Source organism: Mandrillus leucophaeus, unplaced genomic scaffold (genome assembly GCF_000951045.1).
Source record: "Mandrillus leucophaeus isolate KB7577 unplaced genomic scaffold, Mleu.le_1.0 Scaffold530, whole genome shotgun sequence".
NCBI classification, from domain to species: Eukaryota; Metazoa; Chordata; class Mammalia; order Primates; family Cercopithecidae; genus Mandrillus; species Mandrillus leucophaeus.
In genome coordinates, this window is record NW_012105698.1 from 95,503 (window position 1) to 114,390 (window position 18,888).

The 18,888-nt window shown below is 38.7% G+C and overlaps 1 protein-coding gene across 1 annotated transcript in view; it reads left to right on the forward strand.

Annotated features, from left to right (window-relative positions):
- The first annotated feature begins 14,186 nt into the window (after window positions 1-14,186).
- Window positions 14,187-18,888, forward strand: part of LOC105551704 (protein TANC2) — a 69,142-nt gene continuing 64,440 nt past the window's right edge. The window contains exon 1 of the mRNA XM_011997040.1: window positions 14,187-14,888. Coding sequence (XP_011852430.1) covers window positions 14,428-14,888 — 461 coding nt within the window. The 5' untranslated portion in view covers window positions 14,187-14,427. The remainder of the gene's footprint in view (window positions 14,889-18,888) is intronic.

The window sequence follows — 18,888 nt, forward strand, 5'->3', positions numbered from 1 at the left end:
CACAAGGTCAGGAGATCGAGACCATCCTGACTAACACGGTGAAACCCCGTCTCTACTAAAAATACCAAAAAAAAAAAAAAAATTAGTCGGGCGTGGTGGCGGGCGCCTGTAGTCCCAACTACTCGGGAGGCTGAGGCAGGAGGATGGCATGAACCCGCGAGGCGGAGCTTGCAGTGAGCAGAGATCACACCACTGCACTCCAGCCTGGGCGACTGAGCAAAACTCTGTCTCAGAAAAAAAAAAAAAAATTCTCATTCTTATTTCCAAATAGAATGCCTTTTCCTTGTGAAGACAGTAGAGCTTTCAGTCCTTTCTGTGAAGTTTAAATAAGTCAGTAAATTTGTGGCTCCAGCGCAGTGTTGTGAAGTTCTATGGTTGGAAATCTCCCCTGTAATATGTAATATTAATAAAAAATGTAATACTAATAAAAAACTTATTACCCCATCAGTTCATGTGAAGTGGAATGGCATCCATGGTTGCACAATTCTGTGTATAAACCAGAAATCATGTAATTGTACACTTTAAAAGCTACTTAAGTGGCATAAGGGTATTTTACGATGCATAAACTATCATAGGAGAGCTGTTTTTTTAAGTGGAAAAAATTAAATGGGATCCATCTCCCACTCATGTTCATACCTTTCCTCCCTTTTTTGTCTGCAATTCTAGTGTTAGCAGTGGCCTAAGTGCAACCATTTCCTTGAAAGTGGTGCATTCCTTAAGACTTCCTGCCCCATACCCTTAACAAAGTTTTGTTAGTGCCAGAAGCCAGAGAAAAGGATGTGGGTATGCATACAATTCCTGAGCAATCCTGTTTATTCCTGAGAGTCTTAGACACCTTTCTCAAGGGCTTTGGAGGTACTAATAAGGAAAGATGGTTTATAATTTCTCCTGGCCATCATCTTTAGTTGTTTCAGCTTCCATGCTGGTTACCTGGATATCAGAATTTCTCTTTCTGCTCAACTCTGATGACCTCTGTCACTACGTCTGCTACCTGTTACCTTTTTAAACCTTGCCATTTCTCCACAAGTATTTTTAAGCCTATTTCCTGGACATTCAGTCAATCTCTAAAACCTGTTAATTCTGCCTTCATGATGTTTCTCACACCCACTTGGCTCAGTTGTTTCTAGCATCATCATCACAAGAATTTTAGGTACACTTCTAAACCATTCATGGCACACCTGGTGGGAAAGTTCTTCCCCAGTCTCTCCAGTCTTCTAGACTTTATGTATTTCTTCCAGATAAAGTTTTATAAAGCACTTCTCTGATCACATAATTCCCCAATTCATAATCCACTGATTGCCTATTGCCTTCTGAATTAACTTTCAGTTCCTTGTTCTGACATTCCGGATGCTTGATGGCCACCATCCAACCTACTTTTCAGCTTTATTATTCACTGTTATCCTTAGGAACCCTGTGTTTATGTGTAAACTAAAATATTCACTAGTCCTCAAATACGTCCCTAGATTTTCCCACCTCCATATATTTACTTATTATTTTCTTTCTTGATATACCTTCTTCTCACATCTCTGCCTGTCAGAATTCCACCCATGTATCAAGGACCAGCTTAAATGCTACCTCATTCATGAAATACCTACTGATCTACCTGCCCCCCTGCAGTCAGAAATGATGTCCTTCCAAATGACGTTAGATCTTTTTTCAAAATATATGTATGTATTTATGGTGCATAACACATAATATATAACAATAATTTTACATTTTATTATTAACATTTATTAAATATTTACCATATGCCAGATACACTTTGCAGTTTCTAAGAATTACTTTTGTACTTATCCCTCTGAGTAAATTGTATGTTATTGAAATTAGGAACTTTTGAAAATTCAGCTTTTATCCTTCATAGTGGTTACCTCACCTTGAACATAGTAGGCATTTTAGGGAATACATTTTGAACAGATACATGAATATAGAAACTGCTCACATGTAGGAGTACCTTGAAAGCAGCACAGTGATACAAGGATCTACACCTTACAGCCAATTCAAGAAGGCTATCCAAATGCTTGCAGTCAGCTCTAGATTCTCAACCATAATTCATATTTTTAATAATTTTGCTGCAAGATATATCTGCTTCTCATTTAGGTGTCCATAACTAGCTTTAGCCATCTCTATTGATAAATACTGTCTGTATTGATAAATACTGTTCTAAGTGAATTTAATTACTTCATTTTATGTCCGTGTTTTTAACTCACCCTTAAATCACCATTATGAGCAATAGCTGGAAACACAGTTTTCCAGCTGGAAATGCTAAAATTTACTAGAGTGACCAAAAGTCGGGAAATGAAGAAATTTTTTTTAGAGATAAAACAAGCAAAATGGTAGATATATAAGCAATAATATCAACAATTACATTACATGTAAATGGACTAAACGCTTATGCTAAAAAGTAAAAACTGTCAGACTGGATAAAAAGCAAGACTCAACCATATGCAGTTTTTTAAATATGAAGACACAGATTGAAAGTAAAAGGATAGAGACTGTATAAACATGGAGCATAAGAAAGCTGGGGTGACCACAGTAATCTCAGAGTAGACTTCAAGACGAGAAGTATTTCTACAGAGGCATTTGATACACATAGAAGGGCCAATTCATCAGGAACATGTATTCGATGTATGCACCTAATAACAGAGGTTCAAAATTCGTGAATCAAAAATAGACCAAATTAAAGAGATAAATAGCTATAAGTCCCAACTACTGTGGAGACTGAGGCAGAACAGTGTAATTAATGACTATCTAGTTATTTAATGTTTAGCATATTTTTATCCCACTAAACTATAAAAACTGCATAACCATTGAAGACATAGCAGCTAGTATGGTAACTGGAACATAAAAGGAATTTAAGCTAGGCTTGGTGGCTCATGCCTGTAATCCCAATGCTTTGGGAGGCCATGGCAGGAGGATCACTTGAGCCTAAGACTCAAGATCAGCCTGGGCAACATAGCAAGTACCCATCTCAGCAACAACACCAGCAGGCATGGTGGTGCACAGTTGTCGTCCCAGCTGCTTAGGAGGCTGAGGCAGGAGGATCACTTGAGCCCAGGAGGTCAAGGCTGCAGTGAACCAAGATCATGCCACTGCACTCCAGCTTGGGTAACAGAGTGAGACCTGGTCTCAAAAAGAAAAAAAAAAGTTAAATCAGTGTAATTCATCATATTAACAGAATAAAGGAGAACATCCACATAATCATTTCAATAAATGTACAAAAACATTTGACAAAATACTACATCGGGGTCCCCAACCCCTGGGTCATGGATGGATATAGATCCATGGCCTGTTAGGAACTAGGCCACACAGCAGGAGGTGAGTGATGGGTACCGCCTGAGCTCTGCCTTCTGTCACATCAGCTGCAGCATTAGATTCTCGTAGGAGCACGAACCCTATTGTGAACTATGCATGCAAGGGATCTAGGTTGCACACTGCATCTGAGGCCTGGTAATCTGAGGTGGAACAGTTTCATCCCTAAACCATCCTGTCCACCCTCCACCCCAGAAAAATTCTCTTCCATGAAACCGGTCCCTCCAAACTACACCAATTAGTGATAAAAACTACACAAACTAGGAGGAGAAGGAAGTTTAGTTTGATAAAGGGCAACTCCAAAATACATGTAGTGAAATGTTGAATGCTTTTTCCCCTAAGGTCAAGAGCAAGACGAGAGTGTTCCTTCACTCTCACCACTTACATTCATCATTCCACTGGTGGTCCAGGCTAGTGCAATAAGAAAATAAACAAGCATGCAAATAATATAAAGATTGGAAAGGAAGAAGTAAAACTGTCTTTATTTGCAGACAACATAATTGTTTACCTTAGAAAACTCTAAGGAATCTACCCAGAAAAAAGAAATCTGACTAGAACTAGTAAGCACAAAGCTTTAGGCTATAAAGTCAATATACAAATATTTCTATACTAACAACAAAATACTGAAAATGAAATTTTAAAACTATGTGGCAGTTTTAAAACATGGCTACAAATTCTTTGACATTACTTCCACTAATAGTTCAACCTGGGTCCCCTCCCTTCATAACAGGGCAGGCTTGCAACTGCTTCAACCAACAGGATACTACAAAGTGATGCTATGTGACAACTGAGGGAGGTCGCAAATAGCCATGCAGCTTCCATCTTGTTCACCAAAGCACTTGCTTTGGGAGGCGTGTATTGCCATGTATGGAGCCTGACTACCCTGAGTTCACCATGCTGCAAAGCACAAACCACAGGGAGAGTCTAGTTGACTGTCCCAGTGCTCATTCCTGCCCTGCCACCAAACATATGCATGAATAAGCCTCCCAATGATTCCAGCTTCCAACCCCCAGCCCCAGACATTCAGGTAACCGCTTGCTATTTGAAATAGCAACAAATAAGTAGAATAAATACGATTTTCAGTAGCACCAAAAAATATATAATACTTAAAAATAAATGTACAAAAGATATGTAAGACATAGTAAAAGCACAGCAAAAATATTGCAGAGTGAAATTAAAGAACTTAGTAAGTGGAAGAGATATGCCATATATGTGGATTGGAAGATGCCAGTTTTTTCCTTAAACTATTCTATAAACATAATCCCAGCTGGTTGCAGTGGCCCATGCCTGTAATCCCAGCACTTTGGGAGACCGAGGCAGGTGAATCACCTGAGGTTGGGAGTTCGAGACCAGCCTGACCAACATGGAGAAACCCTGTCTCTACTAAAAATACAAGATGTAGCCGGGCGTGGTGGCACATGCCTGTAGTCCCAGCTACTCAGGAGGCTGAGGCAGGAGAATCGCTTGAACCCAGGAGGTGGAGGTTGCGTTGAGCCGAGATTGCGCCATTGCACTCCAGCCTGGGCAACAAGAACGAAACTCCATCCCCCCCCCCAAAAAAAAAGAAAGAAAAGAAAACACAATCCCAGCAGAATTTTTCCGTAAAAATGGACAACTTTTAGAAATGCAAAGTACCAAAAATAGCCAAAACATTCTTGAAGAAGAAAGTTGGAAGATAGGATCTGGTTTCAAGACGTACAGAATTACAGATTGCTATAATAGTCCTGACAGTGATATGCTAGTAAATGTTTAACAACCAGCCAGGAATGGGGGGCTGATTTGATGCTTACACGTTTAGCAATCAGCTCTCATGAGCCAGCCTGAGTCAGGTCCAAAATTCCACAGGCAGGATTGTATTCATGCAAGGATAGAAAATAGATCAATGGAACAGAATAGAGAATCCAGAAATAGATCCACATATGCAGTCAATTGATCTTCTCTAAGGTGCCAAGACAATTAGAGAATTCTTGTCATCAGATGGTGCTGGAACAACTAGATAAATGTTTGGTGGGGGGAAATGAATCTCAATCCTTACTTCACACTCTACACCAAAATTAATATGAGATGAATCACAAACCTAAATAGAAAAGTTGTATCTCTAAAGCTAATAGAGAAAACATAGAATATCTTCACAAACTTGGAGTAAAGATTTCTTTAGGACATAAAGTATCAGTAATCATATAAAAATGATGACAAATTAGACTTCATCAAACTTAAAAATATTTGCTCAACAAAAAATACCTCTAACAAAAAGGAAAAGCAAGTCACCAAAGGGGAGGAAATATTCACTGTTTCTGTGTGTGAGAGACAAAGCACTTGTATGTACCATACATGTAGAATGCAAACAATTCAGTTTTTACATGGACAAGCGATTTAAGACACTTTACAAAAGGAGATACATCAGCAGCCTACAAATACATGAAAAAGTGGTTAACATGAGTAATCGGGGAGATGCAAATTAAAATTACAATGAGAATACCACTTCACACCCATTAGAATGGTTAAAATTAAAAAGAATGAACATCCAATGCTGGTAAGGATGAAAAACAAGTGGAACTCTCATACATTGCTGGTGGGACTATACAATAGTGCTACTACTTTGGAAAACTATTTATCGGTTTCTTTTTTTTGAGATAAGGTCTCTCACTCTGTTGCCCAAACTGGAGTGCTGTGGCATGATCACAGCTCACTACAGCCTCGACCCTCTCGGCTCAAGCAATCCTCCCACCTCAGCCTTCTGAGTAACCAGGGCTACAGGCACGTACCACCACACCTGGCTAATTTTTTTTTTTAAGAGATGGGAGTCTTGCCATGTTGTCCAGGCTGGTCTCATACTCCTGGGCCCAAGCAGTTTCCCCGCCTCAGCCTCTCAAAGTGCTGGGATTATAGGCATGAGCCACCACACCCAGCCAACAGTTGCTTATAAAGTTAAATGTACATCTCCTTTATGACCAAGCAACTCTATTCCTATGTATTTACCCAAGAGAAATGAAAACGTATGTCTGCAAAACACTTGTACAAGAATGTTTCTAGCAGCTTTATTCATAGTCGTCAAAAACTGGAAACAGCCCGAATGTCCATCAACAGAATAGATAAAGTATTCAATTGAATACTTCTTAGTATTAAAAAGGAACAAAATAGGCTGGGCGCGGTGGCTCACGCCTGTAATCCCATCACTTTGGGAGGCCGAGGCGGGCGGATCACAAGGTCAGGAGATCGAGACCACGGTGAAACCCCGTCTCTACTAAAAATACAGAAAATTAGCCGGGCGCGGTGGCGGGCGCCTGTAGTCCCAGCTACTCAGGAGGCTGAGGCAGGAGAATGGCATGAACCCAGGAGGTGGAGCTTGCAGTGAGCCGAGATCGCGCCACTGCACTCCAGCCTGGGCGATAGAGCGAGACTCCGTCTCAAAAAATAAAAAAAAAATAAAAAAATAAAAAAGAACAAAATAATAGTACACTCAGTGTAGAAGAGTCTCAGAAACATGTTAAGCAAAAGAAGCAAGTGTCTGCAGTGACAGAAATCAGAACAGTGGTTTCCTATTGAGGACTGACTGGAGGGGAACCTAACAGAAATTTCCGGAATGATAGAAATGTTCTGTATTTTGATAACAGTGTTGCTTACATGAGTACATATAGCTGTCAAAACTTATCAAAGTATATAGTTAAGATCTTTGTAATTCACTATATATAAAGTTTATTGCAATAATTTTAAAAATAGAGTTATTTTTTAAAGGTAGTTGGAGTTTTTTCAATGGAAAACACTTTCAGTTTAGAGTCAGAAGCTAGATTTCAAATTATGTATTTTCTTTGAAAAATGAGTCAATATTTTTCACAGTACTTTAAAGTTCCACAAGTACAGTGATTAAAATACATACACACACGCACACCCACATGCTCATGTGAAACGAACGAAAAAGTTTTGAAGTTTCTCAGTACACTTTTGCTTTAGCTGCCAATATGAAATGAAAGGAGACACAAATTGTTTTGTTTTGTTTTGTTTTGTTTTGTTGGAACAGGGTCTCACTCTTGTCACCCAGGCTGGAGTACAGTGACAAGATTATAGCTCACAGCAGCCTTGACCTCTTGAGCCCAAGCAATCCTCCTGCCTGAGTAACTAGGACTACAGAGGCGCACCATCATACTTGGCTAATTTTTTTCTATTTTTTGTAAAGATAGTGTCTCACGATGTTGCCCAGGCTGGTCTGGAACTCCTGGACTCAAGCCATCCTCCCACCTCAGCCTCCCGAAGTGTTGGGATTACAGATGTGAGCCACCAGGCTCAGCTGAGACACTAATTTGTTACCACACTGAAGGAAAGATAACTCGGATATTATGTAAAGCTTTTCAGAACAAAGATATTGTCTGATATGAGTCTTCTTTTTCACTTTCAACAATTCCTATATATACCAGTAAAAGAATCTCATGCGCCAGGATTCAGTTCTGACTTCAGTACTAGCTAGTATCTCTTCTCTTGCAGTCTCTGTAATTCTTATTTCTCTCAGGCACCTAGGTAGTCTTACAATGAAACTACTAAGGAAGAAAGTTCACATATTTGTTAGGAACACATGTAAGTAGAGGCAGTGGGGAATCCCTGGTGAATGTGTATTTACAAGGGTTTAAAAATAAGGATTTTAAAGGGCTTGGGAAACCTTTTTAGTGACTTGTCACCTAGAGCAGTGGCTCCTAAGCACCAGTCAATTTAAAGTTTTTAGTTAGTCCATGACAGAATACAAAAATAGCAACAACTCAGAATTTGTATGGATGTAGATATAATGTAGTTTTCCATATGTATGTATGTAAAGATTAGATAATGTCCCTCCTACTTTTTTAATGTTAACATCCCTTTTATTCTATGAAATAGTGGTGATCGTGGATGGTAATTATATTTTACATGTTCTTACATGGCAAAATATGAAGCAGCGATCGTTTGTTAGTCGCAAATTTATTTTTTTTTTGTAGATTTTTTTTAAGCTACTTATTTAAAGTACTACTCTAAATATCTACAGAAATTTGAATAAATGAACATACTGAGGCATTCTTGTAGGCTGGTTGCGTTTGAAAGTCAAAATCTAAAGACCATTAATATCTCACCTCTTAAATTTATAATTGAGAAACCTTATCATTTAGCAAAGGAAAATGAATTATTTTAGGAACAGTTCTCATTGTTTTACAGTATTAGTACCATTAGGAAATTATTTGCATTTATTGTTCTGAATCCTAAAAATTATGATATCCTTAGATAAATATCACCTCCTTACTTCCTAAATGATGAAATTTTTTTGACACCTACATTAGTAGGTGACTTGTAAGTAATTCCTTCGAAACAGGGGAAATCTCAAAAAAAAAAAAAAAAAAACAGAATTTAGAATAAAATTAACTTTATTAAGGGGGAAGGCAAGTACCCCCTTTTAAAAAGAAAAAATGATATATTATCTGCTTTACTCACAGGCTTAATCTACTAAGAATTTATGCAAATAAAAATGTAATTTTATTAACAAATGAATTATTCATTCATTAAAATGTCTGGACCATAATTTAGTATACATTACTGATCTTCATACTTGAGAATGTGTTTGCAATGATTTCCCAAAGAAAATCTCAACAAATGCATTATCATCAGCTGATTTCTCTACTGGAAGATCATGACTTTCTTATGAAGGAACCTGGTTGAAGTTATTAAAGGAGGTGTAATTGAAGGGCGGGGACAGTGGTGTGCTGGTAAATTTTTAACAGCCACCTGGGAGAGGAGGGCTGATTTGTAATATTTGCCAATTTTTATTATGTAAATATTCCCACCATAGACAATTCCAAGCTACCAGCTGTTTAACAATCAGAGCTTGAAAATGTTGCAGTGGGCGCTCCTGAACCAGTACAGGGATAGATAGCTCCAGCACAGTGAGTGATACTAGCTGATGGTGCTTAGCCAGGCAGAATGCAACTAGAAAATTCCTCTATGGAAATTAAAGGCACAGTTAAGCTTAAGGGAGCCAGAGCCTTCAAAATCAAGAACATAACACGCCCCCAGTTGTTTGGGTAAATCCCAGTTAGTTCCAAGCAACTCCTCTTTCTTCCTTAATACTTTGCACTCCCTGAAGGAATTTCATGTTTTCTTGGTGCTTCATCATCCAGAATACCATTCCATTAGTAACGATTGTTAATAGAGCTGGAATCCATAGTTCATTTCACTCCCTAAAAACTTGACAGATGGAAGTAATTGTTAAAACTCTTCATAATTTGAGAACTGACTTGCAGTATTTTGGATATTGAAATTAAATCTCTTTTACAAAGTTTATGCTTTAGGAGAAAAATAATAAGGGCTTATTAATCATTGCAAAAGATCTGTATAGTTTCAAATATGGAAACAAAGTAGCATGTTCAGTTTCAGTTGGTCTTGACTTTCAAAGGCAGGAAGAGCCGATTTTGTACACAAGTCCATAGACATTTTCTTCTGTCCTCAGCTTCATCTTCTTTTTGCTCCTCAGATAAAACCTGTTTCTCACTCCAGGTATCTGATGACTGCTTGCCCTCTTCCCTCTGCTTTCCCCCTTTCAGAGCCTGTGAGATCCTGCTAACCAATAACTTTTACTTGTTGTTCACAATTCACTTAGACTCAAGTGTTCTTTCAGTGTGGAAATTTTTGAATCTATTGACTGTTCAACCAAGAATCAATAAACATTTAGCTAGTGCAAAAGCCTGAAATCTTACCAAGCTGCTTTGTCAGCCTAGCCTTAAAGTTAAACTGATTTTGTCAGTGCAGGATCATGTGGAGTCCAAGAGAGAACTGGACACAAACATAGCTGATGTTTGTCTTTCCCACTTGAGTCCTCCACCTTTTGGAAGATCACGCAAGGGACTGGTCTCATTGCGGCTGTGTTAGGTATAGTCTAGGAAGCTGCTAGGGTGTTGGGATCTAGCCCACCTGGTTCAGCTCTATTGCCTGGGATTCCTTTCCTTTGTTACTCTGTCTCTTCCTTCCCACTACACATTTACATTCACATACAGTCCTATATACTGCTTTAGACTTTACAGAAACCTTTTGGGGACATTCCCAAAAGAACATATGATACTATTCCCTTTAATGCTATCAGATAGAAAAAAGAAAAAGAAAAACAGAACACATTTTACTCAGCTTTTTCATGTGTAAGAGAAAAATGACTTCCCATGTGCAAATTTTCTTAACTCCAATACTCAGGCTGCCTTACAAGTATTAATATGGGGATTTCTGAAAATAATGATATATATACTCGTATGTGACAAAAGCCTTCACACCTGATTAAGAGCAAAATGAATTTACGAAGTGAATTTTTCCGTGCCTGTAGAATAAATTATGTACCCTGAGCATTCACTAAACACATGACAAGCCTTTTCTAATATTTTGTTCCAAAGAAATATGTGATCAAAGATCCAATAAGAACTCATTTATCCGCTTGGTAATTATTAAGTAATTTGTTTCTTTCTATCTCAGAGAGAAAAATCCCAGATGAAGATTTCATCATTTTAATTGATGGATTAAATGAAGCAGAATTTCACAAACCGGATTATGGGGATACAATTGTATCATTTCTGAGTAAAATGATCGGAAAGTTTCCTTCTTGGCTCAAACTAATTGTAACAGTTAGGACCAGTTTACAGGTATGTGTTTGTTTGCTTTTAAACTGTAAATGATTCCTCTTGGAAAGAGCTTAGACTGAAAAAGTTCTAGGTCCTAGCTTCCTAAACCTCTACTATGTCCTAGAGCATTAGGAAGAATAATTCCCAGAGAATTAGTCTAATATTTTGAGAGATATGATCTAGAAAGAACATTCTTTGTACATTACTCTCAGATTCCCATTCCTATTGCTCTGGATGAGGTTTGATAAAATGTTCCTCAAAATAGCATGAAAAGAAAGTCAATTTTTCTAGACTGTTCTGAGGACAGCTGTGTAAAGATGATCTCTAACACTTGGACTTTCATTTAACATTTTTTAATCATTTAATGCTATGCAAAATTCAGTTCAGTCTACACCCTAGAATCAGATCTTCTGGTTCCTCCCTCTGCTTCTACTTAAACAACTCTTCTATAGCATGAATATGGACTTTCTTCTATATCTGTCCTCCTCTATCAAAAATTGGCAATATTAGGGCTTTAGATTAAATTTACTACAAATGAGAGATAAGTTGTTTTTTTTTCTAGTTACTTTCCCTGCTCACTCACTGGTCACTTAATGGCCTGGAAGAAGGACCAGGAATGTGAGAGTGAGCCTGTAGAAATATATGGGCTAAAGATAAATGACTCTACTTTCCCCAGCATTCTCCTTGTAGCTGAGTTGGTGTCCCATTCTTTACATATTCACACTTGGTTTGGAACAATGTTTCTCATTCTTTTTATAAAAATTATTTCCTTCTCTGATGAATATTAAAATCTCAAACATTATACACTCATCTCACTATTTGGATGCAGCCCCCATGTCATAAGCACTAAGGTACAGAAAATAGACTGTACATTTAAGTCCCTCCTTTCCCCCTCTGCCAGGCGCTTAGCATTATTTCTATATATTGACCAATTAGCATTACTGTCTTCCATGATGAGAAACTGTATTTCTAATCTTGGCCACCACCTTACAGATATTTATTATTAATCTCTAAGTAATTTGAGCTAAAGGATATGGATAAATCAATATAAATCCATCTTTACAACTGAAAATTATATAACCTATCATTATTAGTAGCTTGATGGTTAAAAATGAAAAATGAACAAAAGAAACCTCCAGGAATGTAATCTCTGACTGCTTTACCAAATGGATGCTTTGGAGATGTTATCCTCATACATAATTCTCACATAATATCATGGGCAGTCTCAAGAGAAATTGTGTTTCCGGGTAGAGTAGGTGACTTTAATTTTTCAGCTGTGCCAACAGAAAAAGTACTTCAACTAAGAATTTTTTTAAATTATTTCTTTTCTGATAGTGAAAGAATGTATAGGTTTTAGAAAATGAACCTTCATTTATATTTGATCATCATTATTTCCACAAACATTTCTTAAGTACTTAAGAGTATTTCAGGGACTATTCTGGGGGCTGGAGATTGAAAATGAACAAGACAGGCAATATTCCCATCCTCCTAAAGCTTATATTTTAGTAAGAAACACAAAAAACAAATGAGCAAAAAATTAAACGTATACTAAAATTACAGGTAGTGTTAAGTGCTATGAAGAAAAACAAAATAGGATGGAGGGATAACTGGATAGTACTTGTTTTAGATAGAGTATATAGGAAAGGCCTGTCCTTTAAAAGTGATGAGATCTGATCTGCCTTTTTTAAAGATTTCTGTCAACTGGCTGTCTACATAATAAAATGTAAGGGATAAAGAGTTGAAGCAGAAGTATAGGTAAAAGGTAATGGTGGCTTAGACTAGAGTGGTAATGATGGGGCCCATATGAAATGGTCATATTTCAATGGACTGTATTTTGAAGGAGAGTCAAAGGACTTGATGATGGGCTGAATGTGGGTGTCAGCAAGAGAGACGACTCAAGAAAGAATCCTGGGTGTGTTGTGAGCAAATGATGATTTGAGGACAATAAAAAGATCACAGATATCTTCTAGACTTTGGTGGTAGGGTCAGTGGTAATGCCGTTTATTGACATGGGGTGAGTTTTGTGGCTGGAGACAAAATTAAATTCTGATTTGGTCACATTGTCTATGAAATACCCAAATGTAAATGTTGCGTAGACAGATACAAGATGGGACTCAGGGGAGATAACTAAGCTAGAAACATAAAGTTAGGCATGTGCCACATATAGATGATATTTAGCACCACAGGACTAAAGAATCTATTGATGGGAGTGAGAATGGCTAGAGAAGAGGAAAGAACAGAGCCCAGAGGCCTGGGTGAGCTGGGAAATAAAAAAGGAGCCAGCAAAAAAGGGAGGGTAAAAGTGGCCAGTGTGCTGAGAGAGAAAAGAGGGAAACATTCTCTGGGAGCAAGCTGCAGAAAGTGACTCCAGAAAAAGTGCATCACAGTGAGATCTGTTGTGTCACACATTGCTGAGAGGTTGAGGAAGATGAGAACTGAAACTCTATTACTGGATTTGGCAAATCGAAAGTTACTGATGCCCTTGACATGAACCATTTCAGTGAGGTGGTGGGGGTGTAGCCTGATTGGAACAAATGGAGGAGAGAATGAGAAGGAAAGAATTATAAATAGCAAATAGAGAAAACTTTTGCGAAAAATGGGAACAGAGATACAGGGTGGTAGCTGGAAGGAAGAATATGGAGTTTATGTCTGTGTGACTCAGCTGAGAAGAACCAGATGCAGAAGAGAGAATGGGTACTCACAGGAGCAAAGTCCATGAGTTGGTAAGAAAGGATGGAATCCAGTGCATAGGAGTAGCCACAAAACCGTATCACCTTCCCCCAATGGAATTTCCAGCAGATTACCAAGGTGCCAAGCTTCCTGATGTTATAAGTGTACCTTTCAACTGAGGTATCTCCAGAAGGCCCACATTTAAATGTAGTCATTTTATACATCTGTGTTGTGTGGGAAATTTTTTTTAATAGTCATTTTATTAGGAGGGTTAGAAAGCCAAGTTTTTCTAAGCCATTCTTCGAATCCTTATACATTTCTGTTACTGACTTGTACTTGGCATTATGCCCTGGTTTACACTGAGAAAAATTACAGCAAAAGAGTTACACAGCACTTCATTTTCTATTTATTTCAGGAGTGTTGTTTAGAATAACGATCATGAAATCACTCCAAAAGCACCCTTTACAAAGACCCATTAAAAAATGTATCTTAAGTCTCAATGTTAGGAGAAGTTGTGTCCCTTCTATGCAACTAATTTGTTTTACTTTATGTATACTAATACTTGATCATGTTTCCCTGTTTGGCCACTTCAACGTTCAGAATAAATTTGTGAACCTCATAGTTGATCACAAGAGTTAGGGGAAACTGAATGTCTTTCTGTCTCTTTCTCTCTCTCCATCTGTTTTAGGAAATTACCAAGCTGCTGCCTTTCCATAGGATATTTTTGGATCGACTAGAAGAGAATGAAGCCATCGACCAGGACCTGCAGGCTTACATCCTGCACCGGATACACAGCAGCTCAGAGATCCAGAATAACATTTCACTTAATGGCAAAATGGACAATACTACATTTGGCAAACTCAGTTCTCATCTCAAGACCCTCAGTCAAGGGTCCTATCTATACCTGAAACTCACCTTTGACCTCATAGAGAAAGGCTACCTAGTGTTAAAGAGCTCTAGCTACAAAGTAGTTCCTGTTTCGCTCTCAGAGGTTTACTTACTCCAATGCAATATGAAGTTTCCAACCCAGTCTTCCTTTGACCGGGTGATGCCTCTCCTGAATGTGGCAGTGGCCTCTCTCCACCCACTGACTGATGAGCATATCTTCCAGGCCATCAATGCTGGGAGCATTGAAGGCACACTAGAATGGGAGGATTTTCAGCAGAGAATGGAGAACCTCTCCATGTTCCTAATCAAGCGCAGAGACATGACTCGTATGTTTGTACATCCTTCCTTTCGAGAATGGCTTATCTGGAGAGAAGAAGGAGAGAAGACCAAATTTCTCTGTGATCCCAGGTAAGACACTGATCTGTGATAAGCAGTTCTGAGCCTATTTTCTTTTTATTGCATAGAGTGTGAGTATTGAAAGTAGAGGTGTTCTTCATTGAACATTTCACATAGAAGAGACATCATCTGTGTTTCTTCTCAAGGCAAGGCTATAATGAGGTTAACTAATTTATTGTTTTACAGTGTTATTTCCTTAAGACTCAACATCTGCATAGATACAATGCTACCCTACATTCCTATGTTTTTCTAAATAATTTTCACTGACCCCACAGGGTTCACAGGCTATAATTAAATTAGCCATTTAATGGACTTCCTCAGTATTATTATTTTGATATGAAGAAAGAATTGATATATTGTTCATCTCTTTGACTTAGAGCAGAATCATTTCAAAATTTTTACTGCCCTTTTAAAATACCTTATCATTATTAAAGTTTCCAATAACTAAATCCATTAAGGTCCAGCCAATGCTAAGCTTTATACTAGAAAATAGAATCTTAAACCTCCTAGCTGAAAAAGATTTGAAGAGTTCAGCTAGTCTATCCATGCTGCCTTTAGATACGTAAGGTGTCATTATCTCCATTTTCCTATAAAGGCCTTAAGATGCTGAATCAACTTGCACAAAGCCATAAAGTTAATACGTGGGAGAAGGGAGAGGGCATGTACCAGAATAGGGATGGCAAGTGCATGATATATCCCGCCACTCCCCCACTCCACACATGCAGCAGGGTCACTGATTTACCCCAGCACTGTTTCCCAATGAGCTTCAACCTGAATTGAGAATCTTTCTCAACCCAAACCAGGCTAGATATGAAACTGTTTCCCTTTTTATTGCATGAAACCTAGTTCTCTGGCATCCTGGTGGGGGTCTACTTTTACTCCTTTGTACTAACATTTTTAAAGCAGTATTCCTTTAATAAAGTTGGTGTTTTCAAAAGCCGGGTATATTACTGACTTCATGGAAACAAAGAAGACACCAACAACATAGCTGGCAAATGCAGAGCTTATTTTGGCTCAAAAAGAAGAGGCCAGATTTGACTATGCCTCACATGTGACTCATCAGAAAGAATAAAACTCTGTGTTCATGCTGGGGTTTTATTGCCCTTCACTGTGTCCTTCACCAGACCTTATTAGAGACAACTGTACTGTGGGCATGCTGCTCAGCCTACTCCATGCTGATTCATCAGAAAATTAGTTCCACATTATGATGAAGATATTAAGCCAGGCAATAGACTCTGTAGTATTTTCCCTGAGAGGGAAGCTTTTTTAAAGAAACATGCTGTAATGGAAAGAACACAAACTCTTGAGTCAAATTACCTGCATATAAATCCTGCCTCTTCTAAGAACTGTAACCTTTGGAAAAAGTTGCATAGTGTTTCTAAGACTTAGTTGTCTTATCTACATAAGAGCAATAATAATGCCTTTTTTCTAGAGTTGTTGAGAAGTTAAATGAGGTCATATAATATGATGCCTAGAATAGTACAGAGTAAAAGAAGCATTCGGGGTATGTTCTTTTTCCTCCCCTCACCCTGCAGTAATAGACCCTTCTGGTGTAACTTAGTTAAATCCTGTGGCTAATCGGATAGCGACAGCCATCTTCTGCTATTATCATTTTGGAGCACAAGATTTTAAAAAGAAACAATAAAAACAGTCCGAGTCCCTTCTGTGACTTGTATGGTGTTCCCAAAAGGATTTTACTATAAATCCTACTAGAGCTGTTGTCAATATTTAATACACAGAACTGGCAACTACATATATAGGAAAAAGAAACTAATATAGACTTGCCTAAATGCTTTGAGATCAGTTCCCAGAGAAACTTTGCTAGCTGACCTTAGATCCTGGGACATCTCAGAGGGTTGAAAGCTGAGGTCCAAGGCAACCAGACTACCACTGAATTAATAGTATCCCTACAACAGATGAAATCCCCAGGGACTCTCAAAGGAGAAAATATGGCTTTTATACAGCCATATCATGACTATACAAGCTTGCCTTCTCAACATTGCCTATTATCTAGGAGTTTTGCAGCAACCAGCTGATGCACTGGGACAAGAAGAGCAGGTACTTCCAGCTTCAAATCCGGTATAGTTCGTTCCCTGGTGACTGAGTAACATGGCTGCTGAGAGATCATCTTATTTCACTTAATGGCAGAGAGTAAAATTGTAAACAGTACCAGGAGTTATCAGAAAAAGCCTTCTTAGATTTCATTTCAGTTGGAATTCAACCCCCTCCCCAGCAAAGGCTGGCACCAACCTTGTTACTAAAGTACTGAAGTATTGATCTCAGTGCTTAAGGCTCCCTAGGTCAATGAGATGGAAATTCACTAAGAATTTAATGCTCTTGGCAAAGCCCAAGCTGGTCTTTCAAAGCAGCTGGCTGCACTTGTTTTCCATTTCAGGCAGGTCTGATTAGCAGGACTCCAGGCAGGGTTTGTCTCTGTGGCCTTCAGCCTCCACTTCTTGCACATTCTTTCCCCTTCTGTTCTCTACTTTCTCTCCAGCTTCTGTCTAAAGCATCTAACGTATTTTAGTAGATAGAGGAGACCAATTCAGTGCCTCTGAAATCACACCAGGTAAGCCAGTGCCTGATATGTATATCTCTGCAGTGTAAGGAGAGCTTCCAGAGGCAACACAACATTCTTATCCTTTCTAGTCCATTTTCCTGGGCTTTCAGCACTCAATTGTTCACCCTGAACTTGTTGACCTTATTCGGAAGTTAGATATAGATGCAAATATTCTACTGATGCCAAAAAGTAGTTGATCTTCTCCTGAAATAGGCTACCCAAGGAGGTAGCTTCTGCCTGAGCTGAAAAGAGTCAGTAATTGACAAAAGCTGGAAACAGGAAATAGCAGAGCCAGAGGTTAATGCTACAGCTGAGATTGAGTTTTCATTATTTTGAATACCAGACTGCTTATCATCTCAGAATCTGGGCAAGGACTTGACTACCAGAGAGAATGACCTAATGTTACATAGACGTATCATTGTCATAGAAATAAATGAGTAACAAGGTGAGTAGGGTGAGAGAGAGAGAGAGAGTGTGTGTGTGTGTGTGTGTGTGTGTGTGTGTTTATCAAACTGTAAGCAGAGTATCACTGAAGAATCTTTTAGATTTGCAATTTAGGTAAAATATGCCCCTTGAAGCAATCACAAACCTTAGAACACACCACCTCATTCTGCTCTCTGTTTCCCACTGTTCATCACTGTCAGCCTTCTGACATACCGTGAACTTAATCTGTCCTATGTTTTCGTCCCTTGGGCACTGAGATATCAGATTAACTCACTAATTTAATAAGCAAATCCCTGCTATTACACTAATAGTAGAGAGATGGAAAACCTATTTGAGGCAGCTTGTGCATTTAAAATAAGACATTTGAGAGAAGTAGTCATCGGCCTTTGTTAGACAACCTTTTAGTGACTCTAATAGTAGAAATTTATGGCTGATAGAATAGACAGTCGGAGCTACCAGCCTTGTGGTGCTGTCCAGTTACTGCTTAATATTTCTAGATCGCTTTAGGCTCGCCCTGAATAAATCTCCACTCTTTGTTCTGTTTCTGTTCCTCGTTATCTCAATTTTTATGGTATCTAGCTTTCCGTTCCATAGGAACAGCTCTCAGATTAATATTTGTGTGTGTGTGTGTGTGTGTGTGTGTGTGTGTGTGTGTAACATTTTAACAGATTAGAAGACTCTCCTGCCTTATTATGTGTGTATTTTTGTGGGGTTTGTTTGTTTTGTTTTTTTGAGACAGGATCTCACTCAGTCACTCAGGCTGGAGTGCAGTGGCGCGGTCATGGCTCACTGAAGTCTCAACCTCCTGGGTTCTGGCAGTCCTCCTGCCTTAGCCTCCTGTGTAGCTGTGACCACAGGCACGTGCCACCATGCCTAATTTTTTTTATTTGTAGAGACAGGGTCTTACTATGTTGCCCAGGCTGGTCTCAAACTCAGGTTCAAGCGATCCACCCACATTGTCCTCCCAAAGTGCTGGAATTACAGGGATGAGCCACTGCACCCAGCATT